We start from the raw sequence: 23288 nt of genomic DNA, 5'->3' as shown, positions 1-23288 counted from the left end.
GGTCAGAAATGGTAGACTGTCCGAAGGTCAAACTATTGGAACAAACTGTTTTAACATTTTTGTCAATGCAATTAATTTATGTTAACACATAAAAAAAACCCCGGCAGATTATGTAACAAGTAGCTTTATTGACAAACATAATATCAATATCATTTTACCACTGTATAAAATATACATCTTTTGTTTCAATTACTTTAAATGAACAGAAAATGTTTAATCAAAATGCAAACTGCAGTACATCCTTGATACCGTTTAACCCTGTTACAGATTTTACGGATACTTTAAATTACAAATTTCAAACTTTACTGCTAAATAACACACTACAAAGTAAATTGGTTTGGCTTAATATGTAATGGTTTTACTGTCTCGGTTGAGTCAAAATTACAAAATGATTTATCTGACATTTACACAGAAGCTGCACAGTATCGGATATCTTTATAACGGAAAACATGTCCACCATGCACCACATAGTAAAGATATTAATGAATGGGAATTACAACCAAGCAGCTCTTGCTTCAGCAGCTCTGCTTGGACTGGACACAGCAGTAGTGGATACACTGGATTTTGGTCTTTTACTACAATTGCTTGCAACACTGGCTGATCTAGTAGATCCACCTATTGAAGACAAATAAAGGTTATTAAAACGTACAAAAACATGCAAGGGAATATTAATGTCCAGATCATCCCCCTTAGTCATATGTATGTTTTATTAGGGGCAGAGTAACATTTGTGTACAGTCTGTTCAGAAAAGAGATTCCAGGGTCCCCCAAGAAGGAACCATCCTTGAAATGGGTTATATCTGAGTAAGCCTTCTACACAAAATGTTTTTGCCAGATAAGCCATGTGTGTTAGTTGTAGGTAAGTGCCAGGAAGAACACAGGATTTTCATGTTTAGATATTTGCTCGTAATTCAAATATTTGTTCGTTTTCAAAAAGTAATAAAGCCATTATATTATTCAGAACGCAGGCAGAGAGAGCACTGTAGCAGGGGGGCGTGGCCCCACGTGTGTGCCTTTATTTACAGCAAGATGTTACAATAGTAGTAGTAACAGTAGCCATAAACACGTTCTCATAAAGTAATAACACAAGGCTTACTTGTGCCTTTTTGTAGCTGAACAAGCAAATGAAAACTTAAATTTTATGTTAAACACTTCAAATAAAACAAAAACGTGGAAATGGCATTGTAAAATGAAGGGGAATAAAACTCACCATTTTGGTTCTCGTTTATTACATTCCACATAACAGGAAAGTTGCAACAAAAAATATCTAACACATACAATCTATATAAAAAATCACAACACAACATTTCCAGCAAGTTGGGCAGTTTGAGCGAGTTGGGCACAGTTGCCTTTTTCTGTCCCATGAGATTCTGACTCGCTCTAAAGCAGCACAATGCTTTTTTGAGCCAGATGGCCTTCCATAGAGATTATGTGTGCGCGCACAATAATCTGGTTTGTTTACTTTTTGCTATCTAAAACTTTTAAATCGCCCTGGATAAGGGTGTCTGCTAAGAAATAAATAATAATAATAATAATAATAATAATAAATAGAGGCTAATGCTGCTGTGTTGATCCTGTGGTTGTTTTTTTTTTAAATTTTAATTTTTTTAAAAAATATATTTTATCTTGCATATCACACAGAGCTCCTTTTTATTTGCGATTATTGAAACTGTCGCACAACTTCTGATGAGGTGGTAAATAAGTGCAGTATTTTTGTCAGTTCTAGTGAATATGAACATCTGAATTTTGTATCCAAATTCATGTCAAAAAATATTTGTTTGATTATTCTGATATTTGACCCAGCACTAAGGTAAAGTCATAGGTGCCCATGAAACTGTCTCGACCCCCAAAACAGTGGCCAAGTGCCCAAGAAGGCTTTCCTCCTGGTGTTTCTGGCATTTCTAAAAAAGCATGTGGGTCATGACAGATCAAGCCCACAGACATGCACACCATAAAGTATTAGGGCACTTATCAGAGAGACCTTAAAAATTGGACATAACACAACAAAATAATGTGATATCTTGTAACAATTGTAAGTCGCCCTGGATAAGGGCGACTTACAAGAAATAAAATAATAATAACTGCTAAGAAATAAAATAATAATAACGGTTTACACAATGTGCTGTTAGCTAAGCATTGTGGGCTTTGGTAGCAGGGTATTCTAAATCTTTGGCCAAGCCCTCTAAAAGGTAGTAGAGTTCTGAATAGACAGCTTACCTGCTGAGCTCATTCTGCCTGAAGGTACTGAGCCCATGTACTTCATCTGGCGCTGATAGTCTGATAACTGTTCAGAACGTTTCAATCCCAATGTTGGCTTCACTGATTCAAGTCTTTTCAGGAAAGCCTAAAGTTAAAGACATTAACAACCTATGTAAATATATGAACAGAACACTTTTTCTAGGAGGTCTTCATAACATAAGCCAATATATAGAGAATAATAGATGGGCTTACAGGAAAATAATTTCATCTACGGTTTCTTTGAAAATTACGATAACCGAAGGTCGAGTAATTTATAAACTGTCACAGAAACCTGAGATGGAATTGTTTTCCTGTAACTCACTGAAGAGGCCCATCTATTATTTTTTATAATACATGGATACCCGTGTGATGCTAATATTAAAGAAGACGAGGTTCAGCAGTACAGTTCGTGTTTTTCTTTTTCTTTTTTAAACAGTGTTTTAGTGCTGTACAGACGTTCTGTGTCGTTATCTGTTTCTCCAGTTTCTGTGAGATACGAATGTACCAGCTTTACATTTTTTTTTAACATATTCTCATTTTGTTGATCATTAATGAACATTTCTGTACTGTGGGTGTTGTCGAGTGATTGAAAAAGAGACATTTAGTGTTTGAATTGAAAGTGATGGTTTCGAGGGGAGTATATTTTGTGTTTTCCACAGTGTTTATTAACTAATTTCTAGAGATACTTAGTACATTCCCTGTGGCCTTTCATAATGCCTATGTAAGGCTGTCAAATGCTAAGCACAAGCTTCTACTAAAACATATTCCATTCACATGCACTAACTGTCCTTAAGCAATGACCTTGCTACTTTGTTTCATCTGTGCTAGTTGGCTGCAACACACATCTACAAGACCTACACTGTTTGCATTACTTACTTTTAAATGTTTTGCTTGCTTTGTTTACAGCAACTTAATTCATTAAGAAATGCCCTGCTGAAAAGTTCAAATATTTACTGAATTCCTACTGGACACACAACAATTATATAAAAAAAGATGTACAGCTCACTGCGAATCATTTAGGACTGGGAGTGTAGGTGACACCAAAGCCTTACAGCAAACTCAATAAATCCTACAGCAACCTGGACTTGGGTCAATAATTTTGATAGGGTTTACAATGATCAGGAATCTACCTCAAAATAACACCAGTACATTTTAAAAAGTGAATGTAAAGAGAAATTAAAATAACAAACATTTAAGATTTTTCTTAGCAATAAATACATTGTACACTTAACAGTACATTTTTATAAAAGGCTTTTTTATATTAACACCAGGGTCTATTCAGTTTAAAACTATGATCTACCCTCACATGCACTGTTAGATGTTCGATATGCACAACCTTGATACCTATTTTATGTTAACAGTCGCTGTATTATTTAGATCTATCACTGTTTAGATCGACTCAATAGACCCCACTGAGTTTTAAAAGAATTATTGGCTGTTATTCAACATGTCACAAGACACAGTCTGTTCAGCGTCAAATGGAAATAACTAGGTAAGCAGAAGCCATAGGAAGCACTACTGCCTGAAATAGCACAGGGATAAAGTTGTACCATTTCCAAAATATGAAATCTTAGAACAGTCTCCAAATGCCACTTCCACGTGCGTAACACTTGATCACACTATGTTCAGTAACTATAATGTCATAACAGTTTCTAAAACATTATGTTCTCAGTGTGCTGAGAGTAATACAAAATTATTCAGAAACCTGCTTTATATTCCATTTTACTATTCAAGTAGAGTAAGCTACATTTGCACGGCTATCTTTATATTACAAGGTGGCCATTAATAAAGCAGAATTTGTAATAAGGCTTATTTTTTTCCCCATAACGCAATTGTATTAACAACTGTATTACAAGGTGGTACAGAATGGCTTCTTATTATAGCGTTGTAAAAAGAATGTAACACTTTCTTTAGTTACAGTAGCATTAAATCAGGCCAAAAGAAAATCTTCTACATATTTTAAGGTACCACAGCACCTACTGTAAACTTCATTATTTCATTCTGTCATCCATCTTTTTTAAACAAGTATGTCTGTAAGAAACATATCCCCCATTATCACAATTTCAGGCTGTATTAGTATTATGAAAAAATAGATCACCACAACCTGCACAACAGAATCCATGTACAAATGTATACATCAAATTCTCATAATTGCTAAAAAAAAATAAAAATAAAACAGGGATATGGAAAATACTTGGGGTACAACCCCTATTGTTCTTTCATCTGTTGTGATATCATATGGGATATCCTTTATACTGTGATGCATCCTTAGTGTATAATTATTCCTGTCCTGAACTCATTCAGCTGCATCTCTTTAGAACTGTTCAGATGAAACATGTAAATGTCACCTCCTTTGAACAGAAAGGTCAATCAATAGTAATACAGCTCAGAGTGCTCAGGGGTAAAAGCGAAGTGCCCAAATGAAGAACAAAACCTACTGCGCACATACCCTTTCCAAGCCTAGTTATGAATCTCACATCAAAACCATGTCCCAATGTGGAACCACAGACGTAAAAAGATCATATACAGTATTCAGTTACACTGTTCTATGAATAGGCAGTCAACTACAGGGCAGTCCTCAAACTATGACAAATGGTGCAAAGTATACCACGCCAAAGGACAGCAATACAATTGAAAACTTTAAAACAATGACACAGAGAAGGCATTTTGGTTTTATACCAGTTCATAATGCGAGTCGAATTTTTTTTTTCCCCCATTGAGTTTTAGGCAGTCTCGCTTTGTACTTCACCCCGAGGCGCTGCACAGTGTGTGCTGTCAGTCGACTGGTTTTCTGCAGCACCTGTTACCAACTATTTATGTTAAGTCGCCTCTACTTTCACTGTTGTGGAGTTTCTTCTATTGCACTTTCTGAACCGTCTCACCCTGATTTAACAGCACTGATTGCTGTTACAGCTTGGGATGTCTATACCTCATCAAGTGGCTAGAAATCTGGGCATTTGTTGAGTTAAAAGATTTGTTATTTGTGCTGGAATAAAATTCTACCTAAAGAGTTGGTGCAGGCTGGGGTCAATACACATTTCCATTTCAAGGATAGAGTTCAGTAAGAATATCATAAACATAATATTTGCCCCAACTAACCCTAATCATTATTCATTAAGATCACTACTTATCAATGTATGTTTATATATGACACACTATTTGCAAACAAAGGACAAGAACATCTATAACAATAAGCCTTTGCTCAATAAGCTTTCCAGACGGGACATTTAACAAAACTTATCACATAAGGAAAGTTTAAAGAGGCTGTTTGGCCCATCAGTGCTCATCACTTCTTAGCATACCATTTGCTCCTACTATTGGGTTCTAATTTGTAATGTTCCTAATATTTTAGATTATACTGCATTTGTACCAGGTAGTTGAGCCCTCTTCTTTGGGTCCTATTGCTTAATTAGAATCTCATGTCATATTTGTTTTGTTCCGATTAGTTATTAATGGTTATCATTTATTTAAAAAAATAAACAATCTTACATTTCAAGCAACTCTCTATTAGGCATAACATATGAACACCCTCAAGTATGTATCCTGCTTCTTTGCTAATAAGTGTTACTGAAGACCACAAACACATTTCATAAAGGAGCATAAGCGCCTCCTGGTGGTCAGTACTATTATTTTCACATCAGATTATAAATTCCTGCACTTAGGGACACTGCAGATTTAAATATACTTTACCTTAACTTTTTTCATTGAAAGTCCAGCTAATAAAATGCAAGGTGTAAAGACATTGGGTTTGCTGCACTTCACTGCTGTTGTTGGTGTGCAGTTTATAACCTTGTTACTATGCATTCAAGCAGACATAGCATCTCATCTTGTAAATGTTACTCACCATGTTTTCTCTCTCGATTTTTTCCTGTTCCCGCTGCCTGTTGAGAGCACTGTGGTACAGCCTTGTAGGGGGATTGGCAGGTTTCTTTGGACTGGGACTCTTACTCATTGGTTTGGAAAGTTCTCTCAGTAATCTCTGGTTCTCTCGATCCACACGCCTCACCTCCTCGTTGCTGAATGAAAAGTTTTTTCTTGACTTCCGGCTTGGGCAATCAATGACCAGATTTGTCTGTGTCTTGCTTTCCAGATGCATACAAGCTTCACAGAATAGGGATGAAGTTTTAATTAATTATTACACAAAATTGCTTGTTTCAAACTATTTTCTTTCAGCTGATCTGAGCTGGTTTGAATAGTGGTAAAACCAGCAAATCATTTCTGTGTCCAGTAAAAAGGTCTTTGCTCTCTAAATTCCAGAAATGATGGTGACTGCATGGTGCATCACATGGAGAAATGCTGGCTTTATCTCAGATTATATGGAGCATTTCTCTTTCTGTTGCCAAATGAGACAGAAACATAAAAGCTCAACAACACTGCATGACACATTTCAACAGGCACAGCTAATGGCATATAATCACTCTCCATCTATCAGAACATGACTATGTATGATTTACATAGCCTTTTATAAACACTCTCATACATCTCCAATACATATGAAATATCTAGTGCATAATCTTTACACTAACAATTCTGCATGATTTAAATGTTAGGACGTTACAGTATGTTAGGTTTTATGCTGCTTTATTAAAATTGTACAAGTTTAAAATTGAATTTAAAAGTACCTTTTAGAAGCTGATTAAGATCCATGGCATCACTTAATAACTTTTGGTCATGCCTGCTACCAACACCAGACTCCAAAGACGCAGACGATGCCAAGCTGATGCCAGACCTGGGGCTAGACATATCACATCTCTCCATCTGTGTCTTTGCGGTCCTCTTTTCACCTTCATCAGGGTAATAATCTCCAGAATCCCCATAGAGCCCAAGGCTCACATTGCCCTGCTTTTTAATTGGCTTCTTCTTCAGGTTCTCTTTTGCCATTGCTAAATCAAAAGACTGAACAGGGCTGATGTCAGGAGTGGACAATGGAGTTACATCTGTCACTGTATCTTCAGATTCCTCCGGCAGCCTAGTTTTATCTTTTCTTGGTATTAAATATAATTTGGATCGGTGTCTGGGGGAAGAGAGTGACAACCCGACTGATTTTTTTCTGGGCGACGTGTAACTCTCCGATTCACTGCTGGAACTCTCGGATTCCGATGACAAAGCAGGGCTATAGTTTCTGTATTTGCTGCTCACTTTTTTCGAACTGTTGTGATGAGCAGATTTACACCTGGAATGGTCTTGATCTGGCTCTTCCTCACTGTCTTCTTCACTTCTGTTGTAACCATCCTCACTCTCATCATCATCCTCTCTCTCCTCGGCAGATGAACATGATCTGATTTTTTCTGGGATTTTTATCTGGCTGCCAGAGGCTCCCTCCAGATTACTGCTACTAACCTCTGATCTTGCCAATGATGACAGTGAGGAAGAGCTTGCTGAGAGACTACACTCCTCTTTTACTGAGCCACTGCTTGATTCTCTATATTCTTGCTCTTCTCTAATTTCTTCACTGTTTCCGTCTCTTCCCAGTTTACTTGTTCCTTTTCCTTTAGCGGTGGTCTGCTTCAGCTCATTGTGTTCTTGATGTTTGCTATTGTTGGCCTCTTTTACGTCTTTTTCCTGTTCTTTGCCATCATCGCTGTCAAAAAAGGAATGGTCCACTTCACCCTCTAAGTCCTTAGGGCTATACATGATACCGTTCTGATTTGCTCACTTCTTTCTAACAGTGCCTTTAGAAAATACAAAGCACAATAAGCTTGGCACTTCATACTTTCAGAAATGAAAGGACACATTATTAGAAATGTAATTTAAATATTTTATAATAAATTGTTCTTATGTTATATAAAATGAAAATTACATTTGTTTTGTTCAATCTAACAGGCTGCCATCTTGCTTTCAGGCCTGTGTTGTTTTGCAATGTTTTTTGAGAAATCACATGATATTTTGACTAGGCTATATCATGAAGCTTTTGAAATGGAATTTCTATACCCTTAATGGAACACTTACAATTTGCTTCATGTGCAAAAGTGCTTCTTTAAAAAATGTACTTTTAGGTCTGATAATAATTTGAGGGACAATTTGCAGGCTGTAAAGCAGATAATCTAAAAAATGTACAGGAAACATCTTCAACCCATTGTGAAGACTATATCTTACCATTGCTGATTGGGGAGATGTGGACAAAACAAACAAACAAAAAAAAAGTGGTAATAAATTAGTTTTTTGGTAGAAAGCTTAAAAAAAAGCTTTAAATTGATCCTAGCATTTTTGTAAAGGTCAAAAGGATTTGGCATTTTTGTGGGCTATGAATTACACAGCTCTTCTTTTCTAATGGACACAGCACATGTTGTACCCTAGAACCATTTTCTCCATCACATATAGTGTGTGTGTGTGTGTATATATATATATATATATATATATATATATATATATATATATATATATTTTTTTTTTTTTTTTTTTTAAGAGTAACACAATTAACCTTTTTGCATTTTACAAAGCTTGGAATGTGAAATGGTTCATGAGACGTAACAATAACAAGACGCAGGGAATTTGGCTCCTAAGAACTGAAGGACTGGGGCAGAGATGAGAATTAAAACTTTTTTTTATTATTTTTTCCTCCAATCTTTTGCAAGAACCAGATTTTATTGATGTTTGCCTACTTGCAATGGAATCATACAAATCAAATGGAAGAAATACATCCCCTAAATGTGGTCCACTTAAGCTGGAATGACCACATACAGAGATGGAAAATCTCAGATGGCCACACAACATACCCATATCGGCTTAACGTAGGTTTGCCAACTAAGCACTGTACAGACAGCACTGCTGTCAGAAAACAGGAGCACAACAAGCCTCCTTCCTCCTTGAAACCTACAGTCATATTTGGACGTCATAAATTACACCTTCAAGCTCATTGTTTGGCACTTTAATGTGTTAACTGCACTAATGCGATAGACGGCGCCACTGAGACTAGATAATACACATTTTATATTTTTTGCTACAGTAGGATTTGGATTCCAAAATCTGCCAAACCAGTGAGAGAACAGTTCGTCGACAAAACACGTGACGGATCAGGAAATGTTTCCCGTCGTGGTATTTTTTTGACAGTCTTATGATAGGTGCGTGTTTCAATAGCAATCGATTAATAATATCCACTGTTATTATTACAACGAATTAGCAGACAACATGAGAAAGACCCATACAAATAGTTATAAAAAACAAAACAATACATGCCATAGCTACGCTTTTTAAAATGTTGTATCGTAGTCACATGCTATGTCTAAACCATATGTCAAGCATACTGTAATTAATACCAAATAAGTCCTACAAATGTATATGTCTTACATACTGTACACATACTCAGGTTGTGGCACTGTGTTGTTCTTGTTGCTACAAATTCAGCACTAACCTGTGCAGTAAAGACGTCGCCAGAGGTGTTTGTTTTCCAAATAACCAAGGGACCCGCGTTCTTAGTATCTTGCCCCCTGTAGATCAAAGAGCAATTTTACAATTAAGGATGTTTTACAATCGTGATTGAATCACTAATTACTAGTTTGTACTAATACAGCTCTCATCTCCAACACTGGCAGGGTCTGAAAGGAAAAACCTACTGTAACTAACCAACGTCACTTCCTGACAGCAGATAGTTCCATGGCTGGGGGTGTAGTGAGAGAAGTACCAAGAGATGGCGCTAAAAACTCGTGCTACCTTACTAGGGTACTGATGAAAGCAAGCCCGTCCATCTATGTCCCCTGTTAGACACCGAAGGCCGTTTCAGCCAATCGTAGCACACATAGCCATTCATGTTGTAAGTGTCTTGTGGAATAAACCTTCACTTTTCGATGAAGGTGAAAAGTCCCCAAAGACGCAGATGGGGAGATGTAATATGACTTGCCCCAGTCCTGGCATCATGGCATCGTTGTCATTTGTTATGTCGCATGTTTACTAATTCTGGCTGCGTGTAAATATTCCCTTTTTAACCAGGCACTGCTACATTATTCCAAATATTTTTCCAACCATATTCAATGTAGGTCTGGTGACGTTATTGTGTTGTGAAAGCATTATCCATTTAAAAACGCTTTTTAGATTTCCTCTAAAAATATAATTGCCTGTCACTCCGAAGTTATGGATCAAGACTTTGAAAATCAAATAAAAGTTTGTCTATGGTAAGTAAAAACACCCACACATCTATAGACCTGGGATCTTGTTGTAAAGCGAACCAATAAGTGCTTTTGGGGTTTTCAACTGGTCGTGAGCTGCTTATACACAAAACAACACAATAATGTATTTTTTTTCAGCAATAAGTAACTTTATAAAAATAAAAGTCTACCCTAGTATAACCATTAGTTTCAGCGACTTATACTGAACAATAAATAAACATTGGGCATATAAATGAACAAAGTTGATTATATTGAAGCAGTAGGGACTGAATTGCAAAATTTAAATACATATGAAGAAGTACAAACTAATAACATTAATCTCATAGTAAAATAAGAGAGAATTTTACCAGATAGATTGTATAAAAATGGATTTATATCAAACAAATTAAAAAAATGACACGCTCCCTCAAAATCCAAGAATAGGTTTGGTTAGAGGTAACCCAAAAATGCACAAAGATAAACCCCCAATGCGAATGATTGTTAGCACAATTGATAACCCAACATACGTCATTGCAGAAATAGCTGAGAGGCAGTTGCAGCCACATGTTGAAAGTTTACCTAGCTATGTTAAAGATACAACACCTTTTCTGAATAGGATTAACAGATTAAAAAATAAACTTCCAGAGAATACTATTTTATTTTGCACAGATGTAAAATCCCTGTACCCCAGTGTTCCTAGGAATGAAACTGTAGAAGCATGTAAAGAGGCACTGGATAACAGAAAAGATAAGAACATAATACCTACAGAAGAGATTAAATATGATCAAGATAGTTTTAGGAAATAGTTATTTTACATTTGGAAATACATGTTTCAAGCAGAATGATGGCACAGCAATAGGCTCAAAGTTAGACTTGCATTTTGCAAGCACATATATGGGTAAATGGGAGGATATGTTGTTGAGTATACAAGTATACAAGAAACCTTTAGAATACATGAGATACGTGGATGACATTTCGGAATATGGACACATGGTGAGGAATCTCTTCCAGTTTCATGAATAAGCAAATAATATCCATCCTAATATTTTGGTAGATCTAAGGTGGACAGACTCAGAAATTGAATTCTTAGATACCTTGGTTAAACTTGATCAAGGATTTTTTTAAAACAGATCTTTACTCAAAACCTACTGATATGCATCAGTACGTACATATGTCATCTGCACGTCCTATCCATACAAAAAGATCCATTCCTAAAGGACTGGGTATAAGGATAAAAATAATCTGTTCTGCTAAAAATTACTATAAAAACAGAGAAAGGAATTAAAAAATAAATCTTAAAAAAGAGGATATAATGAACAGATTATTGAGAAAGAACTCAATAGAAATGAACTACTTGAATATAAAAAAGAAATAAAAGAAGATTGAAAGAGTACCATTAATAATTACATTGTCTAAATTATTACCCAACATTTCAAGTAGAGAAAAAAAAGTACTCAATCTTAAAAAATCCCTCATGCAAAACTAGCAACCTTGTTTATGGTATATTTTGCCAAAAATGTAATAAAATGAAATATGTAGGAGAGACAGTTACAACATTATACAAACACATACAGAATCACTTATCAAACATAAGAAATACAAATGTAAATGAACCAGTGGTTCAGCACTTTACAAAGAACAAGCATAACATGAATGACCTAAAATTTGTAGTTTTAGAAAAAAATAAATTAGACAATGTACAATATAGAAGACTAAATGAAAATGAATGGATAAATAAACTCAGTACCATGATGCCTGAAGGTTTAAATAGAAAGGAATAGTAGATCATTACATCATCAACTACAGTATGTGGTGAATGACATCACAATCACAATAATAGATTTAACTAGAAATAAATGAGTGTAGTTGCCATGACATCCAAAGCTTATAAGTACCTCCACTGTTTTCAAACACACTTTCCCTTGACAAAGGTATGGAAACATACCGAAATGGTGAAAAGTTGGCTCTTTTGAGCAAAATAGCCCTTAAATAACCCAAAGCCCACCAACAATAAAACAACATTGTGTAAACATTTCTCACCACGGGCCCCCAGTCCCTGGTTTCAGTACATGTATGTCCCTTGAATCCCCTGCAAAGGGGTCACCGCTGGTGCAAGGATGCACCAATGTTAGACTATAAGGCCTTTTTGCAGCAGCCCCTGCAGGCTCTGTCTCTCATGTGCACCATCCCAGAACGATTGCAAGCAGCCTTTCTGTGCCGCCTCCCTGCTCCGCTGTCGTTGTTGAAGTACCTCCATCACCTGTACACCTGAGCACTGCAAACCACTCGTTCACAGCCACCCACACTTCGTGGTACATGGTGCGGGCCCCGACCTGGATCTCCACTGGCCCCTTCCCCCACATTGGCGACAGGTCCCCGGTCACTGTGCACAGCTGCACAGCAGTAAGCTCCTTGTGCCGTTCACTGGTAAATATTGGGCCGTGCCAGTGCTGATCAGGGGACCCCCTCGATATGGACGGGGACGTGGCAGAAGTTTCCCACCTTTATTGAGGTACACAACTAAACAATCACGGCAAACTGCCTCACACTCTCTGCCCTGAGGAGCTCACAGGCTCCCCTTAAATACCCCAAAGCCCACCAACAATAAAACAACATTATATAAACATTTCCCGTCCGGGGGTCCTTGTTTCAGTCTAGGTGTGTCCCTTGAATCCCCTGCCAAGGGATAACTGCTGGTGTAAAGATGCACCAACGTTAGCCAATGGGGCCTTTTTGCAGCAGCCCCTGCAGACTCTTATGCATGCCACCAAGGAGTGACTGCAAGCAGCCTCTCTGTGCCGCCTCCCTGCTCCTGCACAGCTGCAGGCTGTGTTGTTATAGGCGCAAGCGGATTATAATGGTGCAGACCCAATACTCTGGCCTGGATGCGCTGTTGCATATATATATATATATTGAGACCGACGGTCGAGTAATTTATAAACTGTCACAGAAACCCGAGATGGAATTGTTTTCCAGTAACTCACTGAAGAGGCCCATCTATTATTTTTTTTATAATACATGGATACCCGTGTGATGCTATTATTAAAGAAAACGAGGTTCAGCAGTATAGTTTTTTTTTTTTTTTAAACGTAGTGTTTCAGTGCTGTACAGACGTTCTATGTCCGTTAGTGCTTCAGCTTTATTTGGATGATTGCCTTTACTTTGTTTTAATTTCTTGTTCCTCTCCAGTTTCTCTGAGATACAAATGTAGCAGCTTTACATCATTTTTTTTTTTTTTAACGTATTCTCATTTTGTTGATCATTAATGAACATTTCTGTAATGTGGGTGTTGTAGAGTGATTGAAAACGAGACATTTTGTGTTTGAATTTGTAGTGATGGTCTCGAGGAGTCGAATGGGTCAAAGTTCAAGTATATTTTCCTCTAGAGGAATTATCACTTTTTGACGTGACTACTGTGGTATTATGCCTTTTTTCCCCGAATGGCTCAGGGTGCAAATATAGCCTTCATCCATGTATTATATATAGAATACATGGATGAAGGCTATATTTGGCTATATACATTAAAAAAAAAAAAAAAAGCTGTACTGCTGAACCTTTTCTTTAATATTAGCATCATAAGGGTATCAATGTATTATAAAAAAAAAAAAAAAAAAATAACAGATGGGCCTCTTTAGTGAGTTACAGGAAAACAATTTCATCTCGGGTTTCTGTGACAGTTTGTAAATAACTCGACTTCGGTCTCTTAATTTATGACATCACAGAAACCCTAGATTAAATTATTTTTCTCTATTATTCTACACACACACACACACACACACACACACACAGTGTATGTATAAAACGACACGTCCAGTCCAGAGTATGCCCTATACAATAGTGCAAGAATTATCCCTCTATTCTAAATTATCAGTGTTATGTATTCTTGTTTTTAATTGTGACTTTTAGTGTTTGCAAACAGGCTACTATTAAAATATTGCTAGTATTTAGGTTTTACAGGTACAGTAACTAAATAAGTATAAAACAGTAATGTCTTAAATCTGGATGTTTACATGAAGAAGATTGCAGATTAATTGCTTACTAAGGCAGAAGGAGTATGTTTCAGCCATGTACCTCTAAGACTATGCAGGTATATTCCCTATGAATGTAAATTGTGCATGGTTCAACACATTTAAAATGTAACGTTTTTTGAAAGGGTTTTTTTTTTCTTTCTTTCTTTTTTTTTTTTTTTACAAACTTAGAACCAACTTAAGTACAGTAATATGATTGAAAGTACATCACTAGAAATTTTAAAAAAAAATGATTGAAGGAATTAATCTTGAAAGAAACTTATAAACAAAAGATCCATACAGTACCATTTAAATTGCCATATAGGTGACTACACAAAAGCGACTTCTGTGCTTAAATTGTTCCAAAGATTGCTGGTTTAACCAAAACAAAACTCGTGATAAACTACGGTATTTCATTGGGGGACTTGTTGTACCTCTAAATAATATTTTCATGTTTTGACAAATGTTTATAAACGTAACAATGTGTCGTTTACGACGTTCTACTGTACCGGTGTGATGATGTGTGTGGTTGACCCAACACAGTTTACGTGCATCACAGTTTTGTTTCCTCTCGGATTGGTGAATAGGCTGAACTAGTACAGGAAACTCGGGGTACTTAAATTGAAGACCGTTACTTAATTTCCCCAAACACAGGTGTCAGTAAGAACGCCGATTGGGAGCTAGTTTCAATTCTGAAAGGCACAATTAAAGAGAAGCGGATACGAAACTGATAACCGTTACATAGAAATTCTTAGCAAACCATACGTTTCTCCTTAAGTTACCTACATCATAATAAGATCCGCCTGTCTTACTGGCGCTGGAATATATATATATATATATATATATATATATATATATATATATATATATATATATATATATATATATATATATATATATATATATATGCACAAGGAACAACTTACTGCTTATGAATCATTAAATGGAAACGTGTTTTATGAGAAAACACAACACTTAACATTTTAAAATTAAACACACTGAATACGCAAACGATGTGTCAAAATTATTTGTTTCTGGTTCGCAGTTTAATCAGAACCTACATCTTGCTTTGCTTTGATAAATTGCATTCCTTGTTATGAGCGAGTGTCAGTTACAATCAAGAAGAGTGAGCTACGTCTTCTTGTCGTTGTTGAGGAAATGTCATTTCCAGCAGCATGCATCGCGATGGCAGCAGCAGCAGCAGCAGACCCGCTGGTTTATCCTGGTTTCTCCTGCCTGCTAGTGCGCTTTGTCTCGGTGCAGCTTTACTTTTTCAGTATGTCGATCGGGAAATCTCCATAACATCGGTCCTGTTCAAGCTGTTTGCTTACTTTTCTTTTTCCCTACTCTGCATCTTGGTTGGGACCTTTGCACTCCTGATAAAGCAAAGTCCAACAAGAATAACCAGATTTGACACTCTGAAGAAAAATAAGACACAGACGTTGGAACTGTTATTCATTAAAATAATGGTAAGTTAATTGTTATCATTATATATTAACCGCATCTACCTTTTCTAAATTGCATGTAAATATTTAAAAAGAACGTCCAAACGACTTCCCATAGTGTTACCAAGTGCATTTGTGGACAATACAATTGAGTTAAAAGAGCGTCATGTTTTTATTTATTGCTGTAGATGGAGTTACTGTTTAATACAGGATTATGTTAGGTTTCAGTAATGTACAGTACCTAGGCCTAAAGAATTAATACATCAGTACCAGTGGGGTCAATAATGTAAATGGGTTTATTGATTGTATTACTATACATTTAATCATTTACACAGTGTGCTGCCAAAGGTTCGATCCTTTACCAGACAGCAGCGATTACTAAAAGCCTCTCATTGATATACTTAGAATTGTGCATTATATTCATGCCAAGTTGCTGATCTGATTTTAAAAGCATTTAACTGGGAGCAGTAATTGTAGGAGCACTCCAAGGCTTTTGCCACAGGTCTCCCTTTTTGAGGAAGCCAATTTGATTGTGCCTGTTTTGTGTGGTGGTTTTGTAATGTGAACTACAGTAAAACCAAAACAAACCAATTGAACTGGTTTTGTAGCCTTGATTTAGCTAAATTAGATTTAAACCCAGCTCTTTAGACTTGAAAGGCTACAGTAGAATTAAGCCACAGTCACCCCCCAGGGCTGATAGATAAGGTAGATTTCAGATGGGTTATTTTTTTATACTGGCAAATCCAGTTATTGCACCACTATTGTACCACAGGGTTGAGATTTCGGTTTGCTTACCAGTTAGGCAGTTTCAAGGGTGAAGGGCATTGTTTTCGGATGTAGCCTTTGTTGGAATGGGACACTGGACCTCTGACAGTATAAAACAGGAATCCAGAAAATATAAAGTGTACATTACAGTAGTACTGTAGCCTACTATGTGAAGAGATATTCAGCGCTTTGGAAGCATGGGAAGAAAAGTCTAAACATGTTCAATTAAATTCTCGACATGTCTCAAGCAATTGTCTGTAGTGTCTTTTATTGTTTCTTTTTACATTATTATTTCACATTATAGAAGTGTCAAGCTGAGACTCTTTATCAGTTAATCTTGGATACTACTGTATGTCCTTTCATTCTCAGACATATGTTTCATGACAGGGTTTTTTTTAATAGTTATGCCCTTTAGTATCACCCTGTATTAGTTTCAAGAGTTTACCCCTGTGCAATTGCACCGGATTAGCAGAGCTATTGAGGGCTCCATCTTTCTGTATCCAAATTATGCATGGGCATTAGTGATGATGTGTCGCTTTTTAATGAAAAAGTTTAAATAGTAGCCTACATTTTAATATAAAATGTTATGTTCTCTGGCTGTTACTTTCCATCCTTCTTGTGAAATGTAACCTTTACGTTCCTCAGGGGACAGTGATCATAATAACATGTTGCTGGTTTATAGTATACCCCATAATAAAGTCTTTTTTACAGCAATGGATTTATATCTAGAGCATGCAGCGTAGAATGAGTCGGCTTCTAGTGCTTTCAGTAGCTGCCAGGTATTGTAGTATCTTGGTTGATGTTGAAGGTGTATTGAGCCTTGATTTTTGCAGTAGCCTATTGTATATGGCTGATCCGTGCAAAAAGATGAATGAGGAACTAACACACTTGCTTAGGTGTACTGTGCCATATACAGCATCCAGACAATGTCATCTGTCACCCCTTCCCTTGCGACCAAAACGGCAGTGGTTCTGGGCATTAACCAATTAAGAGTCTTGTGTTCACATATTTTATCCAATTTTCTTTTACTTGAATTATACAGTAAGTATTCATTCCTTTACTTAAGGTATTGTTGCCTTGGCATTTTCTGTTTCCTGGAAGGTTTATTTATTTATTTTATGTGACAGTCTTCATTTTGAATTTCAGAGACATCTTTCTGGGCCAGCGCTGGAGTCTCAGCAATTAAGAAGAGTAGTGATCTCACACAATGTGGATAAAGCTCTTAAAGAAGGTACAATATTATTACACGCAGTGGGTCTATTTTAATAATCTATTGTAATAACCTTTGAATCTTATAGAAACCCTACAGGGTAGAGTTACTGATTGTCTGCGTTATTTCAGGTTTAAAAGTTGTATGGTGTCTGTATTTAGATGTCACTGTTTAGATTTAAAATAGATCCCAGTGTATTGCTCTTTGCAGTGCCATCTTGTGATTCTCTCTTGCTGGAGACTTCTTCCAATCAGTTTATCTGAGCCTATGGACAACTAAGCTGTAATTACTAAAATGCAATACAGACCACCACGTGGAATCATTGTTTCACTATATTCATTCAAATGGCTAAAACAGAGGAGCTGGTCCCCAAACAGAAGCAGCAGCAGCAGCATTGGTCTGGCCACACAGTTGTGTGTGTCTGACAGCAGTTGATAAAATGGGTTTAGTTTTATTACAGTACAAACTTTTATTAATTTTACTGACATATGAATACATGTCCACTCTGCTATGTTTATGCGCATCCAGACTAACCTATTGTTGCACTTTAGGCCTCTTAGTAAGTTGTTTTTTTCAGCACCAATGCAGTAATGCTTCTGTATATGAAGCACTGTATGTGTCTGCTTATTATAATCCACTTATTGTCTTTGAGACATCAGTTTACTGGTTTGATTTAATATTAATTTTACACTGAGAAATGATCCATAGAGACAGCTCTAACTCCCTCAAGTATGTAACCGTATTTGTGTTACAGCAGATTAATGTGATTAACTTCTTGGCTTTATACCCAGGTATAAGCAGTACATTCTTAGCCTCACACACTGTGTCAGATTCTGTTTTAATAATCTGAGGAAGAGATTTCTGGAAATGTCTGCACCGGTGCGTTTGAAAATAGTTTCATACAGTGCTGTATTTTTCACTTTTTGGTCTCATAATTGCAAAGCATTGATTGGTTAATAATGAAGAAAGTCATTGTGGTGAATATCCGATCTCATTCTAACTTCACATGAGACAGACAAGGTTGGTACCTGCACAGATTTGCAAGCCTATACATGTTACTGGATCCTCTTACAACATGCAAAAAGTGTTATAAACAGGGTGGATGCTTGCATGGTACAGTAGCTTCAGTGATGTTGAAGTATTTAATCTAGCAAAATAACAAAGTTTACAGAACACTTACATATCACTTTGAGTCAGAGCCAGTTAGGTTATAATTAACAGGACTAACAAAGCTTACATTTTCGAACTAAAACAAAAACTGAAAGCGGGAGATGAACACTACTTTTGGATACTGTCCTCTCCTGAAATAACCCCTCCTCTTTAATACAGTAATCTGTCACGTGTCTGACTGCGGTGGGACCAGAGTAAGGGTGGGCATGTAAAAAGGCGGATAAATGAATCCTGTTTTAAATAACATATTTATTAGGGAGCTCCCTTAAATCCCTTGTTTAGAAAAATACAAGGTATTATTGCTTTTGACAGAGTAGCCGTCTGCCGTGTGGGTGCGTGCATTCACTGCTGAGTGACAGGCAGGAGATCGAGACGGAGGTTGAAGTTGATACGCCCTGCAGGTGAACATGATTTATTTACATATCAACACACTGAACAGCTCACATGACACTACCAGCAATGGCAGCGCACAGATCACATACAACATAGTGTACGAGAACTTTGGTAGGATCTACAATATCTGAACTAATCTTCTCTGTTCAATAGTAAACTTGATCATGGCGGATAAACAGTTAGGGCGGATATGTGATGGGCGGATATGCGACAGATTACTGTACCAATATAAAAAGCCCTTGAAACTGGAAAACCTAGTGTAGAGACTCTTCAAGGAGACTGTGGCAATGTGGCCACGCCCTTGTGCGTAGTTTGTGTTGTATGTTACGTGTTGTGTGTAAATGTTGGTGTATAGTCATTGGTACACGGGATATAAACGGGTCTGTGTTTCACGTGTATTTAAAAATGTAGATTTGTATTTAGGCACAAGGATGGCACAAATCACTTCACGTGCTGGTTAAAATTTAATGTGTGGTCACGGGAGTACACTATATTAATTCACGTGCAGTTGTACCGAGACTCCAATTGATTGATTAGCAATCGAGTCTCAGTACAGCTGCATAAAAGCAGCACGTTTTCACTCACTCGGGGTTGGGTGTTCGGTGAGTGGAGAACGGGAGAAAGAGAAGGAGAAAGTAAAGTAAAATAAAGTAAATTAAATTGAATTAAATTGATAGTTGTTTTCACTCACCGTGTTTGTTCGTTTGTCTGTTAGTCCACTGTTTGGTAGTGTTTAATCCGTTTCGTTTGTCTGTTTATTTTGGCTCAAGTGCCGTGTCCTGTGTTTTGTGTTCAAACCTTTTTATTTTCTGTTCTGTCTGTTAATTATTAAATGCTGAGCGCGACCACGCGCTCAGCTTCACCAAAACCCCAAGTCTCTGTGTTACTTCATGTTCCTGGTCTGACTTCACCCACTGCAGCCGTCTTTGTGACAGAGACCCATGAAACGGTGCAGTTATGTAATTTCTGCTAAATTCTTTACAGTGTACTACCTAGGGCAACATTCGTCTCAACAATTGACGTCTCCACCCCCACCAGCCCTGCTGCCTCATCTTCAACTGCTGATACTGTACTGTATCACATTTTAGATTTACTTCATGTTGTTTGTGTTGTGGAAACTCCTTGAACTAACAGCACTGTTCGCTATGATCTGTGGTTTCTGCATGATAAGGACCTAGGGCTTTGAGAGATTGGCTTCATACTCGGTACACAACTGTATTCTATTATTCTAGGATTGGATGTAGGTATCCTACAAGAAAAAAGTGTCAGTGATTTCACAAAGCTGTCGCTGCCACATACCGTAAGAGGTAATGACAGAACTTGGGGTGCTGTGTGTGATATATATATTTTTTTTTTAATATAGATGCTCAGTAATCGGATCCCGCTAAGCAGTGAATGGCAAAATAACGCAGAATACATTTCAGTGTAGTTCTCAAACTTAATGGACCGATAATAAAAAAAAACCAAAAAAAAACATGTTTGCACAGTGGACTGGCTCAGTGAGAATGGAAATACCCAAACAGCAATGAACAGTGAGTAAGCAAGATTCGCAGGAACCGGACTTCTGCTGTCCGGTCAGTGGTTCTGACCGTACACAGTACAAATTCCCTTAAAACCGGACAGTTGGCAACCCTAAATCCTACTGCAGTTCCGTAAACAATACAGGATGATTTTAAATTGTAAAAATAAAAAAAAAAGATTGTACTTTTACTGTAGAAGAGACAACTAAATGTAATTGTGTCTGTGCTGCCCTGTACTCAGAAGCATCTCGGAGGCATCTCCACATTTACATTAAACATTTAAAATGGTCTGTCCTCCTCTGACCTTGACTTTCCAGCTTGCATGTTTACAAGGCTGTATAGATGCTGTGGTCTGCATTTGGTATGTTACGACATAATGTCATTCCACCCTGCCATTTTTCCAGTCATTTCCAATATGTGCATAGGAATAAAGCATGGACATAAATTATCCTTCTTGCAGAACCAACTTTACTACAGAGGACCAGCAAAAGACTAAAATGTTGCAACTGTGTCTTTATGGCTGAAATAAATTGAAGTAGTTGTCTTCAACATTGGAATGCAAAAGCCGTCCCTTATTGTGTCTGTTAAAGCAGTTTGTAGACAACACAGATCCTTTTTTTATTTCATTTTTTTACCCAATTTGAATGTTCCCTTATGTGGTGGGGTGCCCCGCCCCTGTGTGTATTTTTGTGTTTTATGTTTTATGTGGTGTGTATATATTGGTGCACGGAGTGTGGGCTGTGTAGCACGGGTCATTTAAAATGTGTAGTTGTATTTAGGCATGGGGATTGCACACAGGCCCACCGAGAGGGCGGGGAGGACGGGGAAATTTCCCCAGGGCCCAACGCCTTGAAGGGGGCCCAACGCCCCGAAGGGGGGCCCTGATGAAGGGGGAACTTTTTTTTTTTTTTTTAAATATATATAACATATGTTAAACAACTAGCCCTGCACAAGACCCTTTGCGTTCCCACCACCACATTAAAAAGAAAAACTCCAGTACTGCACACCGAGCCGATGTGCTTCTGTTGTGTAATGATTGTGTATCCAGGCGCTGTCAAACACTTCCTTTCACACAGTGATTTGAACTTTAGCATTTCATATTTTACTACACCAAAAAGCTGAAAAAAAGGCATAGCAATTTTATGTATTTAAGACTTTTAAAAACTTCAAAAGAACCCTAAAGTTGCACAATATATACCACAGTATGAATTATTCTATTATTAAGATCTCTAATTTGCTCAAAACAACGTGGTGCAGCAGTTTGTTAGAAAAACGGTATTGTAAAATAAATAAAGTACTTTCTTCAGCTGGTGGTAAACACAATTAGAGAATTATCGGTCATATTGCTTAAAATACAAATATATTTACCAATACAGGCTATTAGTTTAGAGTAGAGATGGTTTATTTTTGGCACGGGATAAATAAAATAGTGTATAGCAACACCATTAAAATGTAGTTTATGCTAAAAACGTATGTTATTTGATGTTAAGTAAGCTTCCAATTAATTACTATTACACGTGGAGTTTGTACAAAAAAAATATTTATTCACTTACCTAAAAGAAAACTTTGAATACTGTAAATAACTTAAACATAACTACTTTGAGAAAAAGTAAACTATCCTGCTGCAGATTTTAATTGAGATATTGAAACTTCTAGGCGTCGTTGACAGTTTCCTTCAAACCCATTATCAAAATACTGTATCGGTTGAAATTATCTTCCTCAGACACTGCTAAGATTGCAAGTACCATTGCTTGGTTTAGACTACAGTATACTACAAAGTTGGGGGGGGGGGGGGGGGTCAACGGGACATACCAATCCTTCCCCGGGGCCCATGATGGCTCTCAGCGGCCCTGATTGCACAATCACTTCACGTGCAGATAAAATGTGTATTAGTATGTGGGCACAGGGATTGCGCATATTAGTTCACGTGCTGGGATTCAAGTGAATAATTAATTAGAAATTGAATCCCGGCACAGCTGTATATATAGAGGCACGAATCACTCACTCGGGGTTGGGTGTTCAGTGTGGCGAGAACGGAAGAGAAAGTCATGAGTAAGCATTAAAAACAAACCAATAGATACAATTTCTATTCGTGCTGGAGTTACACCAGCGCGATACTTATTTTATTTAGTGTTTCTCCAGTGTTTGTTTGTCTGTTTATTTTGTCCAACATGCCGTTTGTTTTGTGTGGGAAGTGTTTGTTTTGTTTAAACCTTTTATTTTGTTAATTTGCAATAAACCAGCGCAACAGCACACTCACTCACCAGTCCTGTATTTCATGGCCTAACGTCACCACCAGCCAGCCTGTTCGGACCTTACTATTGCAACCCAGTTACTTATCAAGAAGACTGAAAAATAGCAGTTTGTGATTTAAATTTGTTTTGTAAATATGAAAGCAGTTTTACGGAAATAATCACATCTAACATTGTTGGTCAGCTGAGCTGTGATGTCTTACTAATA

At 37.1% G+C, this 23288-nt stretch overlaps 2 protein-coding genes across 4 annotated transcripts in view; one reads left to right on the top strand and one right to left on the bottom strand.

Moving 5' to 3' along the window:
* Nucleotides 1-108: 108 nt before the first annotated feature.
* The window catches only part of LOC117420836 (cilia- and flagella-associated protein 97-like), a 53762-nt gene continuing 30582 nt past the window's right edge, over nucleotides 109-23288 (bottom strand). Inside the window, exons 1-6 of one of the 3 annotated variants that reach the window (XM_034034518.3) lie at nucleotides 9791-9894; nucleotides 9589-9664; nucleotides 6860-7909; nucleotides 6082-6338; nucleotides 2217-2343; nucleotides 109-615 (exon numbers count right to left, since the gene is read on the bottom strand). In XM_034034518.3, the coding sequence (XP_033890409.1) occupies nucleotides 494-615; nucleotides 2217-2343; nucleotides 6082-6338; nucleotides 6860-7871 (1518 nt within the window). In that variant the 5' untranslated portion in view covers nucleotides 7872-7909; nucleotides 9589-9664; nucleotides 9791-9894 and the 3' untranslated portion in view covers nucleotides 109-493. Of the gene's footprint in view, nucleotides 616-2216; nucleotides 2344-6081; nucleotides 6339-6859; nucleotides 7910-9588; nucleotides 9665-9790; nucleotides 9895-23288 lie in introns of those variants that run through there. The other 2 variants (XM_059027285.1, XM_059027289.1) reach the window with 2 other exon arrangements.
* Nucleotides 15258-23288, top strand: part of LOC117421149 (sorting nexin-25-like) — a 62414-nt gene continuing 54383 nt past the window's right edge. Inside the window, exons 1-2 of the mRNA XM_034035141.3 lie at nucleotides 15258-15794; nucleotides 17682-17766. Coding sequence (XP_033891032.3) covers nucleotides 15501-15794; nucleotides 17682-17766 — 379 coding nt within the window. The 5' untranslated portion in view covers nucleotides 15258-15500. The remainder of the gene's footprint in view (nucleotides 15795-17681; nucleotides 17767-23288) is intronic.

This window comes from Acipenser ruthenus, chromosome 1 (genome assembly GCF_902713425.1).
Source record: "Acipenser ruthenus chromosome 1, fAciRut3.2 maternal haplotype, whole genome shotgun sequence".
In the NCBI taxonomy this organism is placed as follows: Eukaryota; Metazoa; Chordata; class Actinopteri; order Acipenseriformes; family Acipenseridae; genus Acipenser; species Acipenser ruthenus.
The sequence above is the reverse complement of the archived record's forward strand: the minus strand, read 5'-3'. Positions and strand labels throughout refer to the sequence as shown.